Genomic DNA, 21,002 nt, shown 5'->3' on the forward strand with positions numbered 1-21,002 from the left:
GAATATTGTGATTTTGCTGTTGTTGAATCCAGTCCAGAGTCCTTGTGCCTTCTGATCTTCTGTCTCATGAGAAGAAACATTACATTACAAGCTTATTGTTTTGAATGATATCTTTTACTGTGGCTCTGATTTTGTGCGGATATGCTGTGCATGGGTTTTGTTGCAGAGGTTGTTAATTGCGAATTGGAATTAGACCGAAGATGGAACAGGCGGTTATTAGCACGCTGGCAGAAAAAATGGCTTCAATGGTAGCTGAAAAACTATTTGAGGAGGTATCGCTTGTTATTGACTTCAAAGATGATTTTGAATTCATTTGTGAGGAGGTGAATTCCATTAATTCCCTCTTGAACGACGCGAGAGGAAAGAGCGCTTCCAATTCATCAATTTTGAACTGGGTCGACAAAGTTCAGGACTTTTTGTACGATGCTGTATACTTAGTAGAGGAATGCGAGGATCGTGACCTTAATTTTTTCAACATTATAATCTTCAAGTATCAGATGGGCCGTAGGATTAGGGCATTAAAGAAAAGGATCAAGATGATACACAATAGTGCTAAATATCTGAAATATGTAACGTCCGTCCTCGATGCAGATGTTCGTCTTCACGCATTCAACGCATATGATTTAGAAGAGCAATACAGCGCCAGGAGGAAACGGAGTGCTATACTCAACAGGTGTCAGTCTCACACAGTGGGCTTGACTGGTGACATGGCTAAAATTAAGAATTGGATACTGAAAGAGGGATATGGGGTCATTGCGGTTGTGGGTATGGGGGGGCTGGGCAAAAGTCATCTGGTCCAAAACGTGTTCAACAGCCCAGAGGTCCGAAAGGGTTTCGACCATCTAGTGTGGCTGACAGTTTCGCCGAAATTCTCGGTTAAAGAGCTCCTTTTGGTGACGGGAAGGCAGTATCTGAGGCTTGGGGAGGAAGACGATCAAGGTCATAAGATGTCAAGGCTAAGCGAGGGGGAGCTTTCAGACAGAATTAATAGACATTTATGTGAAAAACGTTGTTTATTTGTTCTGGATGACGTGTGGCATAAAGAAGCTTGGGAAAAGATTGGGCTGCGTTTGTCATCTGACAGGCGAAATAAGCTTGTGGTGACCACTCGGGACAAAGAAGTTGCAGCGCATATAGGAAATCCTACTGGGGAGACTCCCGACATCCACGAAATGGGGAAGTTGTCTGATGATGACAGCTGGCAATTGTTCCTTGCTAACGCTGGTTTGACCCGTATTCTTCCTGATCATTTTCCCGGTACTAATGCTCCCCCCCAAGAGCGTGACCCACTGACCAGCATCGCCTGCCAAATTGTAAAAAAATGTTCCGGACTACCATTGGCGGTGAAAACAATAGCAGCGTCTATGAAAAACTTAAAGATGGTTCCTAATGAGTGGGAATCTACCTTGAAAGCCTTGGATCGTCCGGGTGAAGGAGAAGGAGACATCGCGCACGTTATGCACTCACTCCGCTTAAGTTACCGAGCTTTGCCAGCTCGCCTGAAGCCTTGTTTCCTTTACTGTTCTGCCTTTCCTCCACATTCTCATATAAAAGCAGAGTACCTAGTGCATGTATGGATCGCTGAAGGTTTTATTTCTACTCCTACTCGAGATGCAGGAGACGCAATACAGGTAGGACGCTCTTATCTAAACAAACTTATTAATCTATGCATGATTGAAATTTCAAGGCTTACTTCCGATGGGCGAGTCAAATATTGCAGGCTTCATGATCTTTTGCATAATTTAGCTCTTCTTGAATCTAGCCAGGAATCCAACTCTTTGTTAGAGCCCGGAAAAGAGTTGACAGAAGTGCCCATGGATAAGTGCAAGGGCGTACGTAGAATTTCTCTGATGAAGAACAAAATCCCCAAAATCAGCGCCCTTCCTTGTCCAGGGCTGCGGACTCTATTGCTATGGAAGAACACCGAGCTTAAATTAATTCCTGAGAAGTTCTTCGATAACTTGAAATATCTGGTTGTGTTAGATTTAAGTCAGACTTGCATCGAGTTATTGCCCTCATCCATTGAAAATGCAAAGCATTTGAAGTTACTAAATTTGTCGCAAACAAAAATCGGGGAGCTTCCGAAGTCCTTGAGCGGTCTAAAGCACCTCCAGTACCTCGACGTTAGTGGGTGCGAAAATCTGAGCAGCCTGCATTCGGGGATAGGTGGGCACAAATATATGCTACATTTGAATGTGAAGGGCTGCAAAAATCTGAAGACATTGCCCGATGGAATATCCAAGCTCATCTATTTACGGACGTTGAAGGGCGCTCCAGTACGTCATGAATCAAGCACTACGCGGGATTTGAAATGGACGGATCTAAGAGGATTGATCCGTCTGCAAAGCCTATCAGTTACACTAATAGACGCTCAATATTCATCAGCATCTGCATCAGAATCTCCGGGTTCGGCAGGTCGTATTGGCCTCGAGGGCACCTTTGGGGGTTTGACAGATATGCGGACCCTCTATTTCCGAAATAGTTTAAATTCCGATGGCCGCCCTCTCCAGCTTCCCAACGACACTCAACTTATGGAACGCCTTGAGAAGGTCCATCTCTGCAACTGCGTGGTGCCAACATGGATGTTTCACCTCCAGAGCCTCATGGTGCTTGTGATAGAAGGCGACAACGCTAGTGCAGAGTATAAGGGGCTACAAAATATTCCAAATTTGCAAACGCTCCACTTGTCACGTAGCAAAAATTGCAGAGAGTTTCCAGAGGAGTTTGAAGACGATGGGGCATTTCCCAATCTGGAAAATCTAACGATAGAAGGATTTATTTCCTTGCAAAATTTTCCAAGTCAGAAGAAGGGAGCAATGCCAAAGTTGAATAACTTGCTCATGAAGAACTGCCGCCTCGATAACAGAGAGCTCCCGGGATTACCTGGATGGGCCCTAATCACTGAAGAGGGCGCTGACTAATCACAAAGAAATTGGTTGCAGTTGAAACAAACAAATGCCCGAATCATTGAAGAGGGCGCTCACTATTCACAAAGAATTGGACGGCCAGTACAACCCGACATCTGCGAAGACGGCCTCCTCCAGGTTCATATTTCAATAGTTTCTTTACACAAAATAGTTTCTTTCTGTTTTTTGGAATGGTTTAGACCATATATGTGTGCAGTTTATGTTTTTCTAAAGATGCGAGGGCGGAGGGAATCAATAGCTACGAAGCATATCAGGGATGGGTGTTTTACATGTTTTCTCATAGATATCTTTGCATTGCAAGCATGTAATAGGGACATATCCTATATGTTTTTTAGATTTTCCTAAACAACGTATAATGTATTTGTTTATATTTGACATAAGATATGTGTATTTATTGGTGTACAAATGGTCACAATATAATATAGGAAAGAATATCTCGGATCTCAAGCATTTTATATAATATGAAAGAATATTTTGTATTTATTTTTACATAGTTGAGTATATAATGTTTTTGATTGCATAATGTTTCGTGTGTTTGAATCCATGAAGTTTGTTAGAAGTAATTAATAATAAAGTTTGTAATTGATTTTATTAGTAAAGGTTTTGTTTTCATAACTATATATGACTAGTTAATATATATTAGAAATTTCCTCAAAAGGTGCAAAGAGAGGCCAATAGAAATGTTAAATTGAAAGAATTGTATTTTGGTTCAAAATAATAAATATTATAATAATTCAATCACTCAAACTAAACCTAGTCAATAAATTGCCCAAAATAAAATAAATCCTTAATCAAAATTATACAAATTATTATTCTTCATTTCTACCATTCCATTACAGCTCTATAAAGATACACAAAGTAAAGTATTGAAACATGAATACATTCTCATAATAACTCTGGGTTGGAGATACCGCCATAATTTAACAGTAAGAAATCAATCAGCAATATATTCTCATAATCAGTCTGGGTTGAGATACCACTACCTCTATTCTATGTTTCTAAAGCAAAATTCCCGCACATTCCACACTATCAGTATAATTAGGCCGATAGGCCTTCCTTTGAAAGAGACTTTCGTCGTCTTTTTGTTTGTAATGTTGACACCTAGCGTCCACCGGGCATTCAGCGGGCAATTGATGTGTCGTGGAATTTCCAATTAATTTAGTCATGCCATTCTCCGGATGCAATGGAAATTTCAATGGCGAGTGTTCGAGTGGCAAATTCTGGAAATTTCTATGGCGAGTGCAATTTCAGCGAAATTTGCGTAGGATTATTATATTGGGACACCTAAACCGTTGGTGTTGTTGGAAAGGAGGTTGGTGTAGTTGCAACTCACTACCTCTACCATGACGTGCCACCCCTGATTTTGGGCCAGCAATCTAATGGCATTTGCTATAATATTGTTAGTCTTTATCAGTTTCAAGAAATAGTATCTAACGCTTGGATTTGGATTAGATTATAACGCCAATGCTCAAGCAAAAATGACGAACTGGTGCAACAGTAATGTACACAGGAGTGTTGAATCTAATGTAATGGATTATGGGGTCCTGATTTGGTTACCTTTTATGGGCTGCGAAAGAAGGATATTCTTGATTTTCTGGAAAGAATTTTATGCGAAAAGGAAAAGACCTGTACTGGTGGAATCACTACTTTTATCAGATGGTGGTCATAGGTCCTCGATATGCCGACTTTCTTGTACATATCTCAAAGTGTGAATGGCTCTGCAACCAACCATATAAGAAGAGAGTTGAAATGTTTGTCCCCTTCTCTTGGATTTTCTCTTCTGGTGAATGCGGAAAGCGGGATTTGCTGCAAACCCTCACGGTTTTAGAACTCTTTACCAGGCAACCATGGAACCCTTTTTTTCCACTTCCATTTTTTTTTTCAAAAATTAAAGGTTAAATCTCTTTCACAAATGGTGGAGGATACTGCAATTAACTACAATTCGAAATGAAACTTATTGAAAAACATGTTGATTCTTTGGGTAAATATTTAGCCAAAGAACAACCAGTCTATCACCATTTCAATGCATCTTGATTCTTCGGATGTTGTTTGTGATAAGGATGCAAGAACAGAAGATGCGCTAATAAAAGAGTTTTTGAATTGGGTCATTTTCCGAGGAGATATGAAATTAGGTTTAAACCTAATTTCTGCTGCTAAACCTCGACCTCTGCTGCTATGGTTTTCTTGGAGGCGGGCCAAGACTACTTAAATCTTCTCGGCTACCACGTACTTCCCAATCGACGCTTCCTCTATGCCGATCTAGCCCTTCTGCCCACTGGCACCACCAGACGCTCATGGCCGGATAACCTTCATCATCGTTGTTGGTGATAACTGGTAGTTTGTTCGGGACAGCCACTCGCAGTACCTTTTTTATATGGCCCGTGGTTTAATAGTAGATAAATTCTCAACACTATAATCGTTGGTTGTCATTTAGTAGAAAAATATATGATTCTCTTCATAATTGGTTGTGAATTTATAAAAGAACGTGAATTTAGGCTATGACGTTGGTGGGTAATGGGGTATTTATTTTTTTAATTGTATATTTTTCTTCGGAATCAGGGATTTATTAGCTTTTATGATTTTAGATTGCAATTAGGTTTTTTGAATTAATTTAGATAGTTAATAAAAATATACAATCCAAATAATTTTAAATTGTTAAAAATATGATTTAAAAAATAAAGATATGTAAATAAAATAGTTTTGAATTATCACATTTAGATTTGATTAAATATTTAATGAAAATTGATGTTGTTTCATAATGGGATATCTTTTATCATGTTGTTGGTGATCACCAATTTCTCTTCTTTTTGAATTATCACATTTAGATTTGATTAAATATTTAAAGGAAATTGATATTGATTCATAGAGAGACATCTTTCATCATCGTTGTTGGTGACCACCAATTTCTCTCCTTTTTTTCCAAGAAAGGAGGATGCACAGGTTTCAATTAATTATGTAACCATCTAGAATTTAATGTCTTCTCTAACACATTTCAATCAATTATGTGAGCATTCAGGGCTTAATGTCTTTTCCAACATTTTCATCGTCATCCATTGCATTCCTAGTCAACTATATGTTATTACTAGTTATATCTCATTATCCTTTGCCTCTCTCTCACAACTCTAGGTACACACCCGATCCATGCCATCTTGGTAATTTGGTCACCATACACAATAGTGTACAATTTTGCTGAAATTTCTTCTAGATCTTGACAGTATTTATTTTAGTTTACAATGTCGATAATTATGACATTTCGTAGTAGCTGACACTTTTTTTATAGGTTTTTTCAATATCAATGTTAAGAGTCCACTACAATGATGTGTCATTTTCACTTTTAAGTACCTTAATTTGTTATGGGAAATTATGGGGCTCCCAATCTATATACAATATCTTTCTTTTTTCTTCTTCCATGGTCAAGTTATGCTTTATAAAGTTTTTAAAAAAATAATCCTATAAAATTTCCGAAAAAATAATAGTTGTTTTTGCTAATGGTAGTCTAATTGTTATGAGTTTTGGATGAACTTTTTATGGAATTTATACAAGTTTACAAGTTTTTTTCACATTGAATGTATTTATATAGTTAAAAACATATTTTAAATAATATAAAAAAATATAAGTTAAAAAAAATCACTAAATTTAAAAAAATTAAAAAGTGAAATAATTAGGTAACATTTAGAAAGTGTTAAATGTATTTTTCTTTTTAAATATGTTTTTGTTAGATGATCCAAAAATAATTTATTATCATAGGTTATAAAATTGAAATAAAATAATGATTAATTTAAAAATTAAATTAATAATTATTATTCTAGAATGATTAATTAATGGAGACAATTAGAAATTAGTATATTGTTGTAACAAGATATGGCTCTCCAAATGTGTCGTATCTTAGGCTCTATTTTAGGAGATTAGTTAGCTAGCTGGTTTGAATAGCATTTAATGTAAATGGACACTTGTTATTTAATAAGTGATCCATAATTAGAGGTAGTTAGGACATGGAGCTTATAAATAGCTCATTACAAGAGTGTTTGGTTGTTCGGGTGTAAACTCTTGCAAAATCAATTATGTAATTGTTTTTTTCTGATTAATAAAATTACGTGTCTGAGGACACTTCTGCCATTATTGTGGTATCAGAGCTCCAATAATGCAGCTGATGTGAAGAGGAGATTCCAGCTCTATCAGATCGTGGAAAACTCAACTCCATTGAATTGATCAACAGATTATTGGTATGGAAATTGTCTGGCTTTTTGTTTAAAAGGAAAGGGAATTTTATTATTGATTTTAGATTTTTTTAAATCTAAAAATCATTTTTTATTATTGTCAAAAATTTGCAATCTGTTTTCATGAGATAAGGGGGAAGTGTTTTGAACAAATTTGCTGCAACCATTTTTTTTGTGATTTCTCCTGTTGCCCCAAGAAGACGTCGGCACTCGAGCTCTCAATCACGTTCCAGGTCACCTTCAGGTTCCCGCTCAAGGTTTGCTGATTTATCCGCAAGCGCGTGAAAGGAAAATCGCGCCGATCGTGCTTCTGCTGTGACGAAATCGCAAGAGGCCGATCTCTGTTTTTTTTTTTTTTTGCAGACTGGCAGACCTGCCCGAAGTCTACGTGGAGGAGGCTAGAAGATCTGCATGGTGGGCTGAGAGTAACACAGTGGCAACGTGGAGAAAGACCGCGTGGAGGAACTTCCATAAACGCTGCAAAACCCCTGAGGTCTGCGTGGAAGCCGAGGAGGCTACACTTGCGTCGAGAAGGAAGGCAATATCGCTTGATTTCTTACCTGGAGGCCGATCACCTGATCGCAGGAAGACGTTGCTTAAATTTCCCGGAGGCTGCGGTAGTTGCTGTTGTTGCGTGCCTGAGAATTTGACATAAAATTCAAGAACGTTACTCGTTTATGCCACACAAAGCCGATCGTTGTTAGCCTCAGCAGAAGCAGAAATCTGCATGCAATTTCAGCGTTTGCAGAAGCTGATTCAATGGAAGTTCTGAATCGAATTGCAGTTTGGGATCAGCGGTCAAAAATCCAAGTCTGTGTTGAAAATTTAATGCAAATCATGGAACAGTAAATGCTGGAGAACGTAGAGACATAAGACTAGCAATTCGTTGAAGGCAGCTTTGTGTTGAAGACGTTGGTGAATTTGCGGGGTGTATAACAGTAAGCATAGAGATTGATGGAATAAAATGGATGCTTAATATGGCTTTTCACCGATGAAATTCCCAGGAGGATCATAGTTGCAGGTAATGAAAGTGCCACCGTCGTCGCAGATGACCTTTGCGCAGCCGAGTTTGGCAGAATTCTTCCACACTACCTGAGTGTAGTGGCCGCATTTTTCAAACTGGTCGCACGTAGGCACTACCATGAGTACATAAAAGTGTCACTTTTACATGCATACAAGTTTTAAAAATTTTAACGCTCGTTAAATTACTTTTATAAAGTAATTTAATAAAAAAAATATTAATTTGTTTTAATGGGGAGTATGTAAAAGTGATTATAAAGGTTTTTTAATGGAGCGATAAGGTGTGAAGAAATTGGGGAGTATGTAAGGTGTGGAGAAATAAGGTGAGCTTTATAAAAGTTTTTTTTTAAAGCTTTGTAATAGAGTAATAAGTGAGCTTTTTAAAAGTATTTTTTAAAAGCTTTGTCATGGAGTAATAAGGGTGATGTTTTTGGAGTAATAAGGAGTTTTATTTGTAATTTGTAAATTAGAGAGATAAGGTGTGTTGGGTAATTTGTTTTTAAGAAGTTTTTTGGGATCATCACATTGTAACTCAAAGTAATTTTACTTTGAGGGGGGGTAATTTTTTTTTTTTTACCAGATTGTGCAAAAGCACCATTGTACAAAGTCAAATTTTGAAAGTTGCCTTGTAAAAATTTGAGAAATTGACTAGAGCCAAGTGCAAAGCTCAGTCAATTTTCTCCTGTTTTGACGACTATTCGAGGGTCAAGGCCAAGCCCCGATAGATCGTGTTTTTTGCGTGGTGTGTTGTGTTGACTATCTTGTCCTTTCTGTTCTGATTCTTGGTGCGACGCTTCAACGCTAAAATGTCTAAGTTGATTAATTTGTTTTCTGATTCCGACAAACTTGAAGGCACCAAATCTTATAAAACATGGCATCGACTCATCGAAAGCACACTCATTTACAATGAATTATGGCAGGGAATATGTGATGGAGATGTTAAGCCGAATAAACCCACAGATGCAGATGCACTAGAAAAATGGGAAATCAAGAATGCTAAAGCCTTAACTCTTATTAAATCGTTTGTGAATGATGAAATGTATGCCCATATAGAAAATTCTTTAGATGCATGGACTGCTTTGAAAACTTTTAGAATTGTTAGGATATTCCGACACATAGGAAATAGTTAAGTACAACTTGGTCTAGTATAGAGTTAGGTATAGAGTTAGGTAAAGTGTGTTTCTTTATCGTTGTACATTTTGTAACTTACAATCCGACGGTCACGATATGTAGTGATCCGACGGTTCATTCTCTCCTCGGTATTACCGACACTTGATCCGTGGCTTGACACCCGATTGGTCCATGAATTTTATTTAAAGCGCATGGAGGGTCATTTGTAGGGTAATCCGTGCATGAGAGAAGCTTATGTAAATTTTCATTCTTTGATTAATAAATTGCCTGAAGTGGCCGCGTTGGCTCAGGCCATGGACTGTTTCCCTCTTTGAGGGTTTTAACCACGTCAAAAATACTGGTGTATTGATCTGTGATCTGGTTGTGAGCGGTGTCCTTTTGGTGTTCTTTCTGAGGAACTTACCCTGTAAATTCCTACATGGTATCGGAGCTATTTGAGGGCCGCGTCCGTTGGTGATCCAAATCTGAAGCCGGTAGAACTGCATCCGACTGCCGTTTCCTAGATCTGCTGTTTCTGACTGCTTTCGGGCCGAGAGGACTGCTCTATTGTGTTCGGAGCATCTGTTAGTAAGAAAATGATTATAAACACTATGAAAGAAAATGATGAATTTATAGTTAACAAGAAGAAGAAAAATAAAATGAAATGAAACCTTCTTCAGTGCAGGGGCCCTCTGCAAATGATTAGGTTATGCTTGCCCAATCAACTCCAAGAAAACTCCTTCAGATTTTCATAAAACATGCGGTCTTCATATTAAAAACAGGGACACAAAATGCCCAAAAATTACAGAGCTTAGAACTTCGATTTCTCAATAAAACTATTACTATCACTACTAACTTCTTCGGTCCTTTACACAGGTATTTATAAGAAAAATTATATAACTGATTGTGGAGAAAAACATGCTATAACCAAACACGTAGAAGATAGATATGTGGAATTTCTTCCTTGGCTGCTGGAGAGTGGCTATTGGATTCAGTTGTACAGGTGGCTGTTGGAGTCCGTAGGTATAGGTAGTTGTTTCAGATAACGCTTCCTATCACTGTGAAATGTGTTAATTAACCACGAAGCAGAGTCCTATTACCTTCGGTCTCTGCGTTTTACTTATCCATTGGTCGTATTCTTATGCCATCTTCTTTGTCGACCTGGGCTAAGTGAATAGGACAGGGTCCATGTCACGATGATTTCCAAGCTGCCCATGTAGCTAGTTTCTCCTTCTGACACCTGGAACCTGTTAGAGCATGAAGGTAGCTACGGAACAGTCGATTAGCTACAGAATAGGCTGCGTTCTGTAGCTAATATACAAAAATTTATTCAAACAACAAAACATAAAAGCATAACATGTAAATCACTAAATTTCCTCCTCAAGACAGTATATACCGGTCATTGGTGATGAGAATGCATCTTTCTTATGGAAAAACAAAGAAAAGGAATGAGAAGAGTTGCTAGGGAAAGAGTAATTTTGAGGCTCAAGACAATGTTTTCCACATAGCATACGGAGTTTCCTTTCCATGGAGACTTGAGACAATGTGGTCTCGAACTCCCTCAAGGATTATCCGCCTCACCTTCACCACACACTTCTTCCATTCGGCCAAATTATGTGCATCCGATGTTGTTGGCTTAGGAATTTCTTGATCAACGAATTCTTTCAAGCCATTATCCTCTAGCACAACCTCCATTCTATCCCTCCAGGCTATAAAATTTGAACTACCTTCGAAGGCATACTCGAGCCGCAAATCGTAGAAGGCCATTAGCCGATCCTGGAGTATGTATTGAAAAATCAAATTTCACCTGTAACCCAAAACTCAAAACTTCAAAATCTCCTCTAGTGTATTGAATTTAGCTCTGATGCCATGTAGAAAATCCTGTAGATTCACAATCTCATGCAATGTACTAAAGTACAAGACAAGAATCTACTTCTACTTTCAACTAGTGGAAGCCAATAGATCGATGAAAACAATATGAACAAGAAGAATATAAATCAACGGCACATAAAACAAGATGTATTTGGGGAAATCCACTGCTCAAAATCCCGCTATTTGTATTGCATATATCGGAAATATGAGTGAATATAAAAAGCTTGTTGTCACTAGAATAATTCTGCACAAGTATTCTCAACTCTCTCATCTCACAAGCTAGTTCTTGGCCGACACTTAGCCAATTCTATAGCTCTCCAAGCTCCTAATATATTGTGTAATTCCTAGGATGAATATGTCGTATTTAAAGGGAATTCATGCTTCCAAAACTGTGAAATCCAAAAATAGGATCAATCTCTGATGCATGCATGATATTTACACTCCAGTAAATAATACCACTGATAGTACATTGTCCCTGCACTCTTGTCTCAACTAGGTCTTTCTCTGAACTGACATGCATGAGTTTCTCGTGAGGGAATCTTCAATTAGCTAGAGTAGCACTAGTGCATGCACTTTGCACCAACTAACTGTTAGTCCTCTATTAGTTCCTCAAACAGTTTCGAACTAATTTAACTGAACTTAACTTAGTAAACTAAGTGAACTAATTTCCAACTCAATTTAAACTCATACTGGACCCCCAAAACTTAGGGAGAACATATATATGACTACAGAAATACTTCCAACTTGAAATTGCTAAGCTAATTAAGTTAATTAAACATAATTAACTATTTACAAGTTTCTATGAGAATAGAATTCGATTTTAATTCACAGCGTAATTCAAGGACAAATTAAACTGGAATTTCTTATTTCCATTTCTTAACACACAACATATCACCTTTAGAGTTATATCTAGGTTTCAAATTAAATCCAAACAATTATTTTAAGGAATATTAGCTATGGCTCTTGGCTAGAATTGATAAAAATTTGAAAAGTTGGAGCTTCATGTGGGTCTCTCGGGTAGGTCGCCTAGTATTGATAAAATTTGTCTTGGAAGCCATCCTAATCTACTGGATGTCACTGGATTGGGTCCCAACAAGTATCTTGGAAAGAATTAAAAGAACCTACTTCAATTTTTCTTTGGCATTTACATCATGAGAAGGTAACCCTTCCCTGGTTTAAGTGGAAAAAACTTGTTGTTCCAAAACATCTAGGTGGCTAGGGACTTAAAAACATATGTTTGTTTTCAAAGGCTTTGGCGGCCAAGTGTGGATGGATATTTCTCTCCACGCAAATTTTTTTGACTTTGGTTATTACCCAAAAAGAGATTTCCCCTTATTCATTGGAGGCATGTATTATAAAGGTAGACAAGCCCAGGACAAATATGTCATCCATTTGGAGGGTGGTCCTAAAATATTTTGATCTCATTTAAAATGGTTTAGCTTAGAAGGTTGGCAAGGATGACAGAGTTAAGGTTGTTGTTAAAAATTGGCCTGGGAGTGGCGTGGCCCATATTCTCTCTCAACAGCTCATTGATTTATTAAGATACAAGGGGTTCTCAAAATTGGTCCATATCAGTAGCCAAGTTAGCACAACTATTTGAAGACAAGGTTGGAAATTAGCTGAGGAGCTTGGGCTTGCAGTTGAGTTTCATGAGCCTTGGAATGATTATCTAACTTCCCTATCTACTAGTCACATCAAGATTTCTAAGACAGAGGATGAATTATTCTGGTGTGACTTCCCATTTGGCTACTACACACCAAAACATTGACACCTTGTACTGTTTTCGAATATAGCCCCAAAAGATCCCAAAAGGTGGGGGTGTGCATTATGGAAGGCCAAATGTCTGGGAAAGGAAAAAATATGTATGTGGAGCCTGATGGAGAGGAAAGCTCCTACCTAGGAAGTTCTTCTTTGTTCTTTGCAATCATGTCAGGATGGTGCTCACTCTGCAAGAATAATGAAGAATCCATTGAGCATGTCAATCAAAAAGTATGGGATTGTTGGGCGCGACCCAAATTGGCCTCAATTTTGGTGAAAACTTCGCATTTTGTGGAGCAGAGTGCATAGTGAAGAAAGTAGCAGAGCTCGAACTGGACCACGCAATGGAACACCAAATTGGACCGTGTAGTAAATATACCGCGTGGTATATGGGCTTTGAGGTAGGTCGAAGCCCCTCCTTTTTGTAAAAATAAAGTAATATTGTAAAAGATGAATGGTTTTCGAACCATAGTATCGTGTATTAGGGGAGTCCTTCATATATGGACCATGGTTGACAACCATAGTTGACCATGTTTGGCTAGGATTGACAACGGTTGACCATCATTGATATTATAAACCAGAGGGAATAATAAACCCAAGGGATTGATATTATAAACCCAAAGGAATAATAAAACTAAGGGATTAATACTAAAACCCCTAGGGATTATGAACCCAAGGGACTAATATTATAAAACCAACATTGGTAAACCAAAATATAAATACTACAAACACTAAAATAAACATGGTTTATTTTCATGATGCTTGTCTCACAATGCGAAATTCAACCATGGTTGACCATGTTTGACTATGATTGACAATGTGTGACCATGATTGATATTATAAACCTAAGGGAATAATAAACCGAAGGGATTGATATTATAAACCCAACAAAATAATAAACCAAAGGGATCAATACTAAAACCCCAAGGGATTATGAACATAAGGGAATAATATTAAACCCAAGGGACTAATATTATAAACCCAACATTGGTAAACCCAAATATAAATATTACAAATACTAAAATAAACATGGTTCATTTTCATGGCAAGACAATCCTTGTCACAATGCGACATTCAACCATGGTTGATCATGGTTGGCTATGATTGACAATGGTTGACCATAATTGATATTATAAACCTAAGGAAATAAGAAACCCATGGGATTGATATCAGAAACCCAAAGGAATAATAAACCCAAGGGATTAATACTAAAACCCGAAGGGAATAATATTAAACACAAGGGACTAATATTATAAACCCAACATATATAAACCCTAAGATAAATATTATAAACACTAAAATAAACATATTGATTTTCATATTGAGACAATCCTTATCACAATTCCATGTTGAACCATGTTTGACCATGGTTGACATCATAATAAAGCAACCCAATGGAATACTAAAACCAAGGGATTAATACTAAAACTCCAAGGGATTATAAACCCAAGGGAAGAATATTAAACCCAAGGGACTAATATTATAAACCCAACATTGGTAAACCCAAATATAAATACTACAAACACTAAAATAAACATGGTTTATTTTCATGGTGATGCAATCCTTGTCATAATGGGACATTCAAACATGATTGGCCATGGTTGGCTATGATTGACAATGGTTGACCATGGTTGATATTATAAACCTAAGCGTTTGATATTATAAACTAGAAGGAATAATAAACCCAAGGGATTAATACTAAAATGCCAAAGGATTATGAACCCAAAGGAATAATATTAAACCGAAGGGATTAATATTAAAAACCCAACATTGGTAAACCCAAATATAAATATTACAAACACTAAAATAAACATGGTTTATTTTCATGGTGAGGTAATCCTTGTCACAATGCGACATTCAACCATGGTTGACCATGATTGATATTATAAACCTAAGGCAATAATAAACCCAATGGATTAATACGAGAAACCTAATGGAATAATAATAATAATAATAATATTGTATTGGTATTATAATAATAATATTATATTATTATTATCGAAGGGATTAATACTAATAGTATAAACCCAACGTATATAAACCCTAAGATAAATATTACAAACACTAAAATAAACATGATTGACCATAATTGATTTTCTTATTTAGAAAATCCTTATCACAATTCCATGTTTAACCATGGTTGACATCATAAGAAACCATGGTTGACTCAGGAATAATAAACCAAAGTGATTGATATTATAAGCCCAAAGAACAATAACCCAAATATTAAAACCCAACATTGGTAAACACAAATATAAATATTACAAACACTAAAATAAACATGGTTTATGTTCATGGTGAGACAATCTTTGTGACAATGCAACATTCAACCATGGTTGACCATGGTTGGCTATGATTGACAATGGTTGACCATCGTTGATATTATAAACCTGAGGGAATAATAAACCCAAGAGATTGATATTATAAAGCCAAAGGAATAATAAAACCAAGGGATTAATGCTAAAACCCCAAGGGATTATAAACCCAAGGGAATAATATTAAACCCAAGGTACTAATATTATAAAACCAACATTCGTAAACCCAAATATAAATACTACAAACACTAAAATAAACATCAATTATTTTCATGGTGAGACAATCCTTGTTACAATGCGACATTCAACCATGGTTGACCATGTTTGGCTATGATTGATAATGGTTGACCATGATTGATATTATAAACCGAAGGGAATAATAAACCCAAAGGATTTATATAATAAACCCAAAGGAATAATAAACCCAAGGGATTAATACTAAAACCCGAAGGGATTATGAACATAAGGGAATAATATTAAACCCAAGGGACTAATATTATAAACCCAACATTGGTAAACCTGAATATAAATATTACAAACACTAAAATAAACATGGTTTATTTTCATGGTGAGACAATCCTTGTCACAATACGACATTCAACCATGGTTGACCATGGTTGGTTATGATTGACAATGGTTGACCATGATTGATATTATAAACCTAAGGTAATAATAAACCCAAGGGATTGGTATCAGAAACCCAAAGGAATAATAAATCCAAGGGATTAATACTAAAACCCTAAGGGAATATTATTAAATCCAAGGGAATAATAAAACAAAAGGGACTAATGCTAAAACCCCATGGGATTATGAACCCAAGGGAATAATATTAAACCCAAGGGACTAATATTATAAATCCAACATTGGTAAACCCAAATATAAATACTACAAACACTAAAATAAACAAGGTTTATTTTCACGGTGAGACAATTCTTGTCACAAACCGGCATTCAAACATGGTTGACCATGGTTGGCTATGATTCACAATGGTTGACCATGATTGATATTATAAACCTAAGGGTTTTATATTATAATCCCAAAGGAATAATAAACCCAAGGGATTAATACTAAAACCTCAAAGGATTATGAACCTAAGGGAATAATAATAAACCCAGGGGACTAATATTATAAACCCAACATTGCTAAACCCAAATATAAATATTACAACCACTAAAATAAACATCGTTTATTTTCATGGTGAGACAATCCTTGTCACAATGCGACATTCAACCATGGTTGACCATGGTTGGCTATGATTGACAATGATTGACCATGATTGATATTATAAACCTAAGGCAATAATAAACCCAAGGGATTGATATCATAAACCCAATGGAATAATAATATATTATAATTATTATTATATTATTATAATATATAATATATAATATATAATATATAATATATAATAATAATAATAACAATTATATTGTATTAGTATTATAATAATATTATTATATTATTATTATTATAGTGATAATATTGTATTATTATTACCGAAGGGATTAATACTAACATTAGAAACCCAATGTATATAAACCCTAATATAAATATTATAAACACTAAAATAAACATGATTAACCATCATTGATTTTCATATTTAGACAATCCTTCTCACAATTCCATGTTGGACCATGGTTGACCATGGTTGACATCATAATAAACCATGGATGACTTGAGAATAATAAACCCAAGCGATTGATATTATAAACCCAAAAAACAATAAACCCAAGGGATTAACACTAAAACCCCAAGGGATTATGAAACTAAGGGAATAATATTTAACAAAAGGGACTAATATTATAAACCCAAGGTATACAAACCCTAAGATAAATATTAAAAATAATTAATAAACATGGTTTAATTAATGAACCCTAAGAATTAATATTTTAAACTCAAGTGATTAATAAACTTGGTAAACCGAAATATAAATATTACAAACACTAAAATAAACATGGTTTATTTTCATGTTGAGACATTCTTTGTCACAATGCAACATTCAACCATGGTTGACCATGGTTGGCTATGATTGACAATGGTTGACCATCACTGATATTATAAACCTGAGGGAATAATAAACCCAAGGGATTGATATCATAAACCCAAAGGAATAATAAAACCAAGGGATTAATACTAAAACCCCAAGGATTATGAACCCAAGGGACTAATATTATAAAACCAACATTGGTAAACCCAAATATAAATACGACAAACACTAAAATAAACATGGTTTATTTTCATGATGAGACAATCCTTATCACAATGCGACATTCAACCATGGTTGACCATGTTTGGCTATGATTGACAATGTTTGACCATGATTGATATTATAAACCTAAGGGAATAATAAACCCAAGGGATTGATATTATAAACCCAAAGGAATAATAAACCAAAGGGATTAATACTAAAACCCCAAGGGATTATGAACATAAGGGAATAATATTAAACCCAAGGGACTAATATTATAAACCCAACATTGGTAAATCCAAATATAGATATTTCAAACACTAAAAGAAACATGATTTATTTTCATGGTGAGACAATCCTTCTCACAATGCGACATTCAAACATGGTTGACCATGGTTGGCTATGATTGACAATGGTTGACCATGGTTGATATTATAAACCTAAGGGATTGATATTATAAACCCAAAGGAATAATAAACCCAAGGGGTTAACACTAAAACCCCAAAGGATTATGAACCTAAGGGAATAATATTTAAAACCCAACATTGGTAAACCCAAATATAAATATTACAAACACCATGGTTTATTTTCATGGTGAGACAATCATTTTCACAATGTGACATTCAACCATGGTTGACCACGGTTGGCTATGATTTACAATGGTTGACCATGATTGATATTATAAACATAAGGGAATAATAAACCCAAGAGATTAATATAAGAAACCCAATGAAATAATACTATATTTTAATAATAATAAATAATAATATTGTATTTGTATAATAATAATATAGTATTAGTACTATTATATTATATTATATTTATTATTAATATTACTATTATATTATATTATATTGTATTGTATTATATTATATTATAATAATAATTATTATTAATTTTATTAATATTAATATTTAATATTAAAATTTCTAAATATTAATAATATTAAAAGTAATATTAATATTGGTATTTATCTTAATTAATATTAATAAATAATATTAAAATATTATTTATATAATAGTTAATGATATTAATATTTAAATATATTAATTAAAAATAATATGTTTTTTGGAAAGTCGCCACTCATAAGGGGATTGGAACCCATGATCTATGGCATGGATTGCCTTAATAGTACACTCTTTACGTTTGAACCAAGGCCCCGTGAGTATGAATTAACATTAATATTAATAAATGAAAATAATAATAATAAATGAAAAATTATTAATATTATTTTCAATACTAAGTGTTAATATTATTTAGAGTAATAATGTTTTTTTTTTCTACGTAAAGACTAAGCTAATATATTAAGAAAGAAAGAAAATATTTACATAGAGGAACTGGCCTCTGAGGATGTATAGAGACACCCTCCATCTGAAAAGCATTGCAGGTGCATAAGGCTGCCTGATTACAGAGATAGATACAATGGAGATAAGCATGGACAACACAGCAGCCTGTAGTCCTCTGACTTACAAGATAAAATCCTCCAAAAAGAACAACCGCAGCATAATTATGAAACCAAAGAGCCTGTGCATGTCTCTCGCACCTTGCTGCTGATATCATTGTGGCATTAGAGGGTAGGAAGACAGGTGATTCCAGAGATCTTGACACCCTGCGAAATCTGGGCATTCCACTACCCCTAAAGCAAAACTTGGCATCTCTGAAAGAAAGAGACCCCTCCAAAACTCCAAAATTTGATCATAGTGCAGCAACAAAAACAGAAGTTTTAGCCTTCTAAGGCTCACCTTAAGCGTTGTTGTCAGAATCTGGAAGATTTGCATCTTCGTTCACTGGCTGGCGGGAACCCGGAAGGAATTCTAGCGGTTGAAGCGGATCCGGAACACGAGCAAGCTCCTCAGGATTGACAATGCCTGGAGGAGGATTAGCATTGCCAAAATCCGCCCTCTCTTGTGTCATCCCAGCCTGAGCCAGCTCCCCAACATCTTCCTCCTGGCTGTCAGAGTCTTCCTCATCCTCCTCTGTCGCAATGACAGTGATCAGCAGAGACACTTTAGAGCGATTTTTCCGACATCTGAATGTGAAGCTGGAAGTGTGCATTTGACTATCTTGCGGGTCCGATTCCTCAGAAGTAGAAGACGGAGGCTCTACCATAGCCAATGGTTGAACTTCCCGTGCTTGGACCTCCTCCCTTCTACGAATACCCCAGACCCCTCCTCTTCGCGGGACTCCACGCTGTCTCGGCGCCATGAGCTGTGATGCTTGAGGGCTATGAACAATATGAAGCCGAGATTCCCCAAACAATACTTGAACGCCCTGAACCACCCCAATGGAAGGCTGAACCCGATAATGAATTCTCACTGCAGATTTCTCCGTCTTAAAATGATGGAGCACCCACTGAGCAAAGGTATGGCCTTTGCCCCTTCTCACATTTCCAGAACTCGCACCCTCTCCTCTTTGCTCAGAACAGAGCAATATAATACCGCTCACATACCCAATCTGGAGCATTAAAACATTAATGTAATTTCCTGAGCGCCATTCTCTGGAAACCTCCATTCCGAAACCCAACCAAAATGCGTACAGAACAATTACATTCCCTCGCGCGAACCCATCGCCCCTCTGCCATAACGTTCCCTCGGCCTTTAATATCATTAACTCTTGGCAGAGCCACTTGGTATGGCCGTCCTGCCAAGTTTCATTGTCATGCCAGCTGCCCATTGCTGGTAGTCGAATTGCCACCAACCTAAGAGTTCTTAGCACTTTTAAGTGTGATTGGATTCTTTGGTAGACTTGCAGAAGCCGCCAATGTCCTGAGATTTTCTCTGGTGCTGCGCCAGCATTTATCCTCTTCACCGAATTAATGACTAATTCTGAGTCAGCTTCAATGATGACATTATGTATGTTGTACTTGAGCAGTGTTTCCAAGCATAATTCCATAGCCATGAGCTCAACCATATTGTTGGTTGCTTTGCCTAGATAATTGTGGAAGATTACCTATATGTTTCCTTCCTCATCCCTCATGACCCCTCCATAACCTGCTTCTCCCGGATTTCCTTTTGAGGCGCCATCTATGTTAAATTTTACAAAACCTTGTGAAGGAGGTTGCCAAAAAGCCTTTTCTGTTGAGGTATTCTTGTTGATCTGTATAGAACCCCATGGGAGATTAACTTTAAGCTCTAACTTCTCCAGGATTCTGGCCTCTCTTTGTCCTATGGGTTTTCCAGTAGCGACACCTCCCAGGATATGAACAGTCTCTTTGAGTTGCTTAAGGATTAGCTTTAGAATGCTGTTCACTGGGTTTGCCTTACCCTTGAAAACCATGTTGTTGCGCTCCTTCCAAACATTCCAGATTAAGAACCCTGGGGTCAACACCCAACGGAGTTTAAAACCTCATTATCCGAAAAAAAAATCCGCCAGTTTTTCAATGTAGCAATGATGTCATATACATGTCTATCTGTCTGCTCAAAGACATCTCCAACCCAGTTCCAAAGTGTTGTAGTGAATGAGCATCTATTCAGGATATGATTAGTGGTTTCTTCCTGATGTCCACACAAGTGACATCTTGAGGGGCCAACAAAGCCTCTTTTCCTTAGGTTATCCCATGTCAGAATCTTGCCCTGTTGAACCAACCACTTGAACA

The 21,002-nt window shown here is 36.5% G+C and overlaps 1 protein-coding gene across 1 annotated transcript; it reads left to right on the forward strand.

Annotated features, from left to right (window-relative positions):
* The first annotated feature begins 200 nt into the window (after positions 1-200).
* LOC149207474 (putative disease resistance protein RGA3) lies at positions 201-2,921 on the forward strand. The gene has a single exon (XM_089398053.1). The coding sequence runs from the start codon at positions 201-203 to the stop codon at positions 2,919-2,921; it is 2,721 nt and encodes a 906-aa protein (XP_089254179.1).
* The last annotated feature ends 18,081 nt before the right edge of the window (positions 2,922-21,002 follow it).

This window comes from Pinus tabuliformis, chromosome 1_2 (assembly GCF_031772625.1).
Source record: "Pinus tabuliformis cultivar Carrire ecotype Pingquan chromosome 1_2, CPIR1, whole genome shotgun sequence".
Lineage (NCBI taxonomy): Eukaryota > Viridiplantae > Streptophyta > Pinopsida > Pinales > Pinaceae > Pinus > Pinus tabuliformis.